This window comes from Armigeres subalbatus, unplaced genomic scaffold, assembly GCF_024139115.2.
Source record: "Armigeres subalbatus isolate Guangzhou_Male unplaced genomic scaffold, GZ_Asu_2 Contig1821, whole genome shotgun sequence".
Taxonomy (NCBI): Eukaryota; Metazoa; Arthropoda; class Insecta; order Diptera; family Culicidae; genus Armigeres; species Armigeres subalbatus.
Genome location: NW_026942641.1, coordinates 19,881 through 29,652, shown reverse-complemented (window position 1 = coordinate 29,652; position 9,772 = coordinate 19,881). Strand labels below are relative to the sequence as shown.

At 40.3% G+C, this 9,772-nt stretch overlaps 1 protein-coding gene across 1 annotated transcript; it reads right to left on the bottom strand.

Annotated features, from left to right (window-relative positions):
• Window positions 1-2,063: 2,063 nt before the first annotated feature.
• Window positions 2,064-3,176, bottom strand: LOC134203365 (sentrin-specific protease 8-like). The gene has a single exon (XM_062678236.1). It carries the CDS (start codon window positions 3,048-3,050, stop codon window positions 2,400-2,402), a length of 651 nt encoding a protein of 216 aa, XP_062534220.1. The 5' UTR covers window positions 3,051-3,176; the 3' UTR covers window positions 2,064-2,399.
• Window positions 3,177-9,772: the final 6,596 nt, after the last annotated feature.

Genomic DNA, 9,772 nt, shown 5'->3' with positions numbered 1-9,772 from the left:
TGTTAACCCGATTAAATACCCTATTTCATCATGATTTAATTATTTTCCGCACCGATCACTCTATAGACTTAATCTAATTTACTCCATGATTTAATTTAATAATTCGACTAATCACCCTATTTCGTCTGATTTCAATAGTTTCCATACCGATAAATCTATAGATTAAGTCTGGTTTGCTGTATAATAATATTTAAAAACTCGATTAATCACTCAATTTCGTCTGGTTTCGTCACACATCATTGAAATCGAAATTGACCTTTTATTCACTCGATATAGTAGATGTTAGTCTACCGATTTCGTTTGGCGTCGCGTCGGTTGTAGCCCCTGTAAAAATCCCATAAGGCTCGGTGAAACAATTTATAAATTCGTCGGGAATAAAATAGGTCGATCCTACCGACGAGAACCGATTTAGTCTGGGGGAAAATCGGGAGGATTTTTTATGGGGCACTGTGTGAATTGAGCGAAGCAAGACGACGCTGCGGACTTTGCCGGCCGGCGTGCCCCCCGTCGGCAGCCAGTGATTGAAGCGAGACGAGTCAAGACGCAGGTTGAGTCGTGGCAAGCGAAACTCAGTTTGGTTTTTAGTCTTTTAGAATATTGGCGATTTTTTACAGCCACAATGGCCGTTTGGAAGAAAGGGTCATTTGGGCGGAATAAACAATTGACTGAAAGCTTCGTTCTATTGAATTGATCATTTTGTCGGGAAAGTCGTTTGTCCGAATGGTTGCTTGGTGGAAAAAACATTTTCGGGTCAAATGGCTCTTTCTACCTACAGACCATTTCAACAAACTGTATTTTTGGCCAAAAGATTTAATAATAGTTTCGGACAAATCGGCACCAACATTTCAAAAGGGCAAAACTGCTTTTGTAAACAAGAGCTTCTCACGTCGCTGGTCTGCCAGTTTGTGCCCACCCACGCATTCCAGCGCCATTTAATTAAATAAAAGAATCGTTGCTCCCATCAGAGTTGTTGGATTGCGTGGGTGTGCTCAAATTAGCCTACCAGCGACGTGAGAAGCTCTTGTTATCAAAAGCACTTTCGCCCTATATTTGCTGGTGCTGAAATGAATTATTTATCCAAATGAAATTCGGCTAGATGTCTCTTGGCTTAACCAACGTGTTATTCGGCTAAGTGACAATCGAACAAATGGCTTTTCCGCCGAATTACTTTTGGGCGGAAGCCACAAGGCCGGAAGGGGTTTGGTCGAGTTTATGCTATGACCGAAACCCATCTGGCCGAAAACGTCGTTTAGCCAAAATTGACATAAGGCCGAAATGTCGTTCGGCCGAACTGGTCTTTTGGATAATAGATTCGTTTGGCCAAATGAATCATTTAACCGAAAATGCCCACCATTCCATCCGAACGGCATTTTCGACCAGATTAAATTTTCGGTCAAACGACCATTTCGACCAAATGACCTGTTGAGAAAACGCTTAGACCAAAAGAAATTTTTGGCTAAACTCTTTTCGATCTAATAACCGTTCCGCCTAACCGTTCATTTTGGCCAAACGTGTTGTCTGGACAAATGACTTCTCGCCGAATGATTTTCGGCCTGCCGACCCTTCTCTCTTTTAATAATATCCAGAACAACTAAATAATAATACCGAACAGATTTCTGTAGAAATTTGAAACAATTTCCCGTGATAAATCTGAATACTCTCTCATGTGAATTTCGAAGAATTTCAAGAATTCAAAAGAGCTTCCTTGGAAATTGGTGGAAAATTCAAAAATAATTTCCAAATTCTCTTTTTGAAAAACTTAAAGAATTTTTTATGGCAATTCATCAGATTTTTCCGGTGGTATTCAAAATGTTCTCTCCTTAATGTCTTGAATATGTCCCGAGAAAACCCGGAAAAATATTTTTAGGAAATTAACGTAAAAAACATGCCACGCCGATTCACGCCGCCGCCGCCACATGCCGGAAAAGCTTTCAGCGTGACGCCGAAAACGCTGCCGACCATTTTTGGACCGGCGCACACCTCTATGTTGTACGAGAAAGGCAAAAATATTATATGAAGGTTATAGACTTGTGATATATTTATGAAACATTTATAATCAAAAGTAAATTTGTGCAAATGCTTGGTACGCTTTTTATCGTTATTAAAAAAGAAAATAAATTACTACAATCTAATTTTTTTACAATATAAGAACATAAATTTATAGTGCACAATAAACACATTTCTAAAAAATATATTCCATCACTATTGCTACTGGAAGTATAACACTACAGTACGAACAAACTTCAGATTTGTTATTCTATTTTCGCACACGGTATACATCGCATCGTTTTGGGAGGTGTTCGAACGTTATAGACTATCCGACTATGTCATCGATTTGCTAAGAAAGCACTTCCGGTGGAGAAATCTTCAATATCATCTTCAGGAGCCATTTTTTCCCTTTAGTTTATTCTTCCGCCCAGGTCTATGATGATGTTCAGAATTTCCTCCCGTTTGGCCCGAATAACATCATATCGTGCGCTTTTTACACCCTCGATTCTCCCTGATTTGCGTATCTGCTGTGTCACTTTGTCCACGGTGCAGAGGACATGCACTCCACAATCGTATCCGTTGCTCTGCTGCAGGCAGTCTCCGGTCCGTAATTGTGCCTTGGGGCACTTGAGTGCCCGCTTCAGCGCCGCCACAAACTGCCGACAGATGTCCGAGTTGCTATTGTGCGACGAATCGAAGTGGTAAAACACCATTTCCGGTCGAGAGAACACCAACAGACTCCAGTGGGATCCTCCTGCTTGGTCCGCTATCTGGTTATCATTCAGAGCGAAAAAGATAAACGATCTCTCGGCAGCACGCAGCGGTTCAAGAAAGACGCCAACCTCCTCTTCCGACACCATCCGGATGCAGTGGGTCACTTCCGGACTGACAAACAGCAAATCCTCCTCGTCTTTGAAAATCAATTTCTCCAGGTACTCAAAGTAGAACGAAATGATCTGATCGTTGAGCCAGAACGGTCCTTTTAGCAAATCAACGTCCGATAGCCGCAGACAAGATTCGTGGAAGCTCAAAGCCACTTGATCTCCAGATCTAAACGACATGCTGATGGTTATTTTTAACGAGAATCACAATTTTTTGCACAAAAACAGCTGGTTTGGTTCGAACAGCGTAGTGAAAACACAACAAACAGGAACTCAATTTGGAAACCACGACGAAGAGCGGAGAGAAGAAAAATTTGACAGAAATTTGCCGCATCGGGAGCACGCGCAACGCTGATTGATGTTGTTGCATTGGCGGTGTTTTGTTGCTTCGATTGGGGGCCGTTTACAAATTACGTTTTTCTACTGTCAAGAATTGGGTTGTAAAATCTGTAAAAACGGCCGAACTTTAATTTTCCAGAATTTTTGGAGCCGTGAACCTAGGATCCGTGAACTATTTTCAATTTGCATTTTAAGTTTAGTCTAGTCCGACGACTCGTTAGTCCGGATCTCGCTAATTCGGAATTTTCCGGATTAAAAAGTATCAACACCCATTTAAACACATTATGCTGTCAGTTTTCAAATTTGTGCTGTGATTTTGTTTTGGTTCATTTGTATGGATTTGACAGTCGGATTGACGAGAGACACCCGATAGTCCGGCCATACATTTGTCGGATCAGCGGGGGGATACTGTAGTACGGCTCATTAAAAAATCTACTCCTCCGCTTCTTTTTAGACGTATTGTCGCGCTTATTTTTTTCTAGAATGCTGCGGCGGTCTTACACTCGCAGGCTCGACTGCGAAGGTAAACGTCAAGATAGCCGCCGTGTTAAAACATAGGCAAAATTTTCCCGCTCAAAAAAAAACCACGTGCTTTTCGCGAAATGACAGCAGTGTTCGGTTGTATTATTGCCTGATTTTCTCAAAATTGCACGCGGCGAACCCTTCATGAAAGGTACCACCACGCTTTCTGCACCCCGTTTATTTGATTCTTATGGGTGAATGTGAATAGCATTGCGGTGTATCGTTTGGCGCGGCCGTACCTTTCGACAGTCATTCGCCGCGTGAAGTTTTGTGCAAGTACCCATTTGGGAACACTACAAACGCCGCGCAGTGTATCATATTCAAAAAATCTGACAATAGTGAGAGGCAACCGGAGTCACTAAGTACATGGAGAGTGTTTATTAGAGTGGGGCGTCATGGTCATTTTTTCAAATCAATGGTTTTTCGAAGCCATTCTGGGCCCTGAACAACTGTGCAGAATTTGGGACCGATTGGTCGCTTCCTCGCTTTCCGCATCGCGTTTGAAGTTTGTATGGAAATTAGTATGGGAGAACGTATATTTTTGCATTTCTACTACTAGAGGTTTCAGTTCATCGTAAACCAAGTGGCACATTGCGTTAAAGTATAACCCAAAGGATGCCGAAAAACTTTGCTGAAGAAGGCACGTTGCTGGAACGTCCACGAAAAAATTTATAACGCTTCGAACATTGAGTGTTCAAACCATATGCAAAAAATAGTTTATTCTGTCAGCACTGCCGAACTACGTAGACCAATAATTTAACTGAGTGTTATTTCAAAATAATTGATCTTATAGGGGTTTAGAGCTAATGGGAGCTATCCGGAATTATTTCATAAAGAAAAAAATCTGACAAGAAGGAAGATAGGTTTTGCCCTTCGATAACCATAGGTTGTCCGGTAGTGCTGGCAGAAACATTGATTTGTTGCATATGGTTTAAATAATAAATTTTCGAAACATACTAACATTTTTTGTAGACCTTCCAGCTACGTACCTTCTTCGGCAAGGTCTTTCAGCATCTTCCAGACTATATGCTAACGTATTGAGTCACGTGATTGATGATAAATTGAAGTCGCTAAGAGCAAAAATGTAAAAAAGTACGTTTTCCCATACTAATCTCCATGTAAATTTATAACGCGATGCGGCATGCGAGGTTGCAACCAATCGAGCCCATATTTTGCACAGTTGATTGGGGTCCCAAAACGATTCAGAAAAACCTTGATCTCACTTGATAGGACGAAGTTTGCGTTTTTCCATACAACTGCGCCCCACTCTAGTGTTTATCATGACAAGTGCATACGGTGTGTGAGATTTTCATTGACACTGTTGTGTTTAGTGACCGTTGCGATTACCTGAGAAGCAACCAGCAGGAAGCCGCAGTATTCTATTTTATCTCGAGATGCATAATAACGAAAAATAAGATTATGCATATGTACAACATGTGATAGATTTAGTTCGGAAAAGGTATTGGAGGGTAACCGCCCCTTCGGTGGGGTTTGATCCCACGACCCCAGTTCGCATGACAGGTGCTTTCCCTACTAAGCTACGAAGGACCTCCGTCGTCCACCGCAGCTTAGCGGGTACTGATGAAACCAAATTCCCAGCACCAGGTACCAGCCGATCTCTCGCAATACATTTTCAGAACTAACTCTCTCAAATGTATTTTTGTACACAATGTCAACCAAGTAGGATGAGTATTTAATATTGTCCGGCTCCTACACACTTGCTTCATCAGCAACGGCGCTCAATGAAGTAGGGTTGTGTGAGGTTGTGCCAGTTTGGTCGTCAGATCCCAACACGACCACACAAGCGAAGAGAGATCGCCACTCGAGATCAGTACATTCAAAGTTAATTGCCTATATGCCGGGTATTAAGCCACCCGGAGTGGAAATTAATTACTATGTCTGAAACTTGATTATGCATATGTACAACATGTGATAGATTTAGTTCGGAAAAGGTATTGAGGGTAACCGCCCTTCGGTGGGTTTGATCCCACGACCCCAGTTCGCATGACAGGTGCTTTCCCTACTAAGCTACGAAGGACCTCCGTCGTCCACCGCAGCTTAGCGGGTACTGATGAAACCAAATTCCCAGCACCAGGTACCAGCCGATCTCTCGCAATACATTTTCAGAACTAACTCTCTCAAATGTATACAATACAATATCATATCACAAAGTACATTTAATGTATTAAATAACAAATTATAACACTCATCTCCTTCTATAATCCATTGCACTAAAAAATTGACAAAATTTTGTAACACAAATTTTCATTGTTTGCTTGAAGCATGACACCATATGTGTGTGCACCCTTCGGTATTGGCTCTGATTATGTGTGCTGTTAAACTACAATTTTGGCATTGCTCAGAATCTGTCAAGCGTCAAAAGTTATGCAGAGTTGCCCGAGGAGTTGCCTTCAACCGCAGACATCGCTCTTCTTAATATAAAATGAATTCATTCATACATTAACTTTTATAAATCATTCCAAAATTTTTTATATCAATAATTTAAAACAAAGTTGTTTCCACCCAATGCAAGGTTCAATTTGGTGAAAAAAATAAGTACAACCCCTAACCCCCAACACGGCAACCTGAAAATTGGCCTCCCCCATCAAACTGCTATCATTAAGTAGTTTTCTTTCTCTGTTTTTGATATTGTAGGTCCAGTTGAAAACCAAACTGAGGTTTCGCGACAATCGCATTTACCCACATTTCCGGATGTCGCAACTGCATGGCGAGTAGTGCTCATCTATGCCATACATTCGTGATTCGCTGGTTGGGATTTCAATACTTGGGTCACTTTTTAGTTGGGCCATGGCCCAACTAAAAAGCAACCTTACGTCAAAATTCAGAGTAAAAACGGAAAACGGAAAAGGGCGTCACTGGACATCATTTGTGATGGTGAAGTCGAAATACACGTGATCAAATGGCTGTCAGTTGACCCAACTACGCTAAAATAAATCCACACCTTTTTATTGGCAAAAATCTAAAGAAATTTACAAATAAATTTTATGTGTGCGTTAATAACCACCCGCGGAGAATCCACATAAAGGTTATTAGTTAATGAGGGTTATGTGTGTTTCCACATATATGCTATGCGAATTCACATAGCCGTTATGTGAGAAATGCTATAGAGTCAAAATTTATGTATGCCACACATAATGGATATGATTGGATTTTTGTCAGTGTAGAAGACCGAATTCGTTAGTTGGGTCGAGGCAAACCAGCGAATCGCGACTGTAGTCGTGCGCCATCATGCGCACCACTCGCGATGCAGTTGCGACATCCATAGATGGGAGAAAATGCGATTGTCGCGCGAGCTCACTTCGGTTTTCAACTGGATCTACAAATAACAACGAGAGGAATGAAAGAGATGCTAAATCTAAAACAACTCAATATTTAGGTTGTTTGATCTACCCGTAATATTTGAACAGACCCCAAGATGTCTACACGGAACCGCGAAACAACTCACTTTACGGTTCCTTTCACTCAAATCCGCCCTTGCGTGGAAGAAGCCAAAAATAAGTAAAATGCGAAAAAATGTTGAATGTGTTGAATTTTCACCCACTATGAAGTTTCACCAACTCAAATTTATGTTATTTTCACTCACTCGAGACTATGGTGAAAACAACTCAAATTTGGCTTCTTCCACGGAACAGCACACGTTGGGTCGATGCAGCTCTCTTTGTTTATAATATCATTCATGAGAGGGAGTGAGAAAACTACCTAATATTGAGTTAAAAATTTGAACTTTGTACTCAAAGTTAAGTTTTTTAAACTTTTTTTTAGGTTCTTTATTTTTTCTGTGTACCACTCTATCCAGGAGGGCCTGTTCAAATATTATGTAACGCAAAAAACGTTGTTTTTAAGAACCCCCCACCCCTTGTAACAATCCGTAACAATTTTCAGAACCACCCCCACCCCTATGCGTAACGCATAACAAATGCTATTTTTTTAAAAAAAAGGTCTTTATTTTAATAGAATTTGAAGGACGGTGCCATACATTATTATCTATTGCATATGTCATGCTTTTTAAACACAATGAATATTCTAAATTAATGATTTCGTGTGTGTTACTTCTACGTGAAGTTAAACGATTTACAATGATATGGAAATGCTAATATCATCTTCCAAACTTGGACGTACATGTTCATGATAGAATTAGAGGCGAAAGTATAGAATTGATAGTTCCGTTAGGATACGGCAGGCATGAAGAATGTTTTTATAGAAGTCGATTTGAAAGCGAGCGGAGGGCAATATTTGTGATGGCACATATCACAGAAGGAAGGTCGTGTGATATGTGCCATCACAAATATTGCCCTCCGCTCGCTTTCAAATCGACTTCTATAAAAACATTCTTCATGCCTGCCGTATCCTAACGGAACTATCAATTCTATACTTTCGCCTCTAATTCTATCATGAACATGTACGTCCAAGTTTGGAAGATGATATTAGCATTTCCATATCATCATAATGAATATTTTTTAATTTTTAAAATATTTTTTCTCTATGCAAATAATTTGTTACGCGTAACAATATTTCGAAGGACCACCCCCTATATTTTGCATAACAAAGCGTAACAAAAATCAAACAACCCCCACCCCCTATTGCGTTACGTAATATTTGAACAGACCCTCAGTCTTTATGTGCAGCGTGCAGCATGTCTTTACACTGCTAAAAAAGTTTACACACAAAAGAAAGTATGCTCTTTTGACTATAAAGTATTCAATTATTACTTCAAAGTACGCTCTTTCGTGGGAGAATGGGACTACACACAAAAAGGAATAAATATTATGCACAATTATGACTATCTTTTATTCACAAATGATTAACATCTATGCATGAAAACAGGAGAAGTGTTTAAAACTTATCCTTTTTATGCATCAAATTTTACTCCTTTTGTGGGTAGTCCCATTCTCCCGCAAAAGTGTATTTCTGCCGAAAAGAGCATACTTTCAGCTGTGCGTGTATGCATGACATGGGCATCCCTGACCGATAAATAATGTGACCAGACGTCCCGCGTTTCGCGGGACGCTGCATTTTTCAACTTCGTGTTACAAATTTATTACAATTCATACAGCCTTACAAATATTTTTCCATTTTTTTTGGGCCAAAATGTATGCGAAATGCACTTTTGGAGGATCCATCTTTATGCCAGTGACGCAATCCAGAAAGGCGTCCCGCGTTTCGCAGGACGCTTGCTGGTCACATTACCGATAAATGTTTTGGTTTATTCGAGCAAACGTAAAAACAGAACAACGGTAAAGTGTACTTACCACCGCTTCAACAGAAAAAATCGATTTATAAGATGTAGATATACCCAGTATGCGCACCACAATTTTTATAATAACAATCAAACTCTTATATCAAATACTTCCCGCACATATTAATCCTTTGATCTGCATATTTTATGAAAAATCGTGTTATTGCTAACTTAAACACTCACTTGCTCTCTTGCAACTGCTCGAGTGCCCGCAACGGCGCAACCTCATGTCAACATCATGCGCAACATGCAGGGAAGAGCAATGCAACACCTCTAGAACTCACAGCAACATATTTCGGACCCAACATTTCAAAAAGGCGAAACTGCCTTTGTAGACAAGAACTTCTCACGTTATATGGGGCACACACTTGTGGTATTCGTACCATGGTACAAGGCGACAAGAAAATAATTTCAAGGCTATCTTTAATGAAGACAATAATTGGTATGGCACTCATTTCAAGATTTTTGTACCATGGTATGAATACCACAAGTGTGTCCCCCATATTACTGGCCGGCTAATTTGTGCCCACCCACCGCACCTACACGCTCATTTGGATCTACTCAAAAGTGAGTCATATTCGACTCACTTTGAAAAAAGGTGGAACAGCTCACTTTTGAGTAACCGTATGTTTACTCACTTAAGAGTAATACAGCATCATGTCAAAATTAGAGTAAGACTTACTCACTTTTTTGCAACAAAAAGTGAGTAGATCTTACTCACTTTTAGGAAATGCTGGGCACATTCAGATTGATAAAGGAATGGCATTTTAAATATTAGAAAAAG

Excerpts from the sequence above, each read along its gene's own strand:
- LOC134203365 (XM_062678236.1), bottom strand. The coding sequence starts at position 3,050 with ATGTCGTTTAGATCTGGAGATCAAGTGGCTTTGAGCTTCCACGAATCT.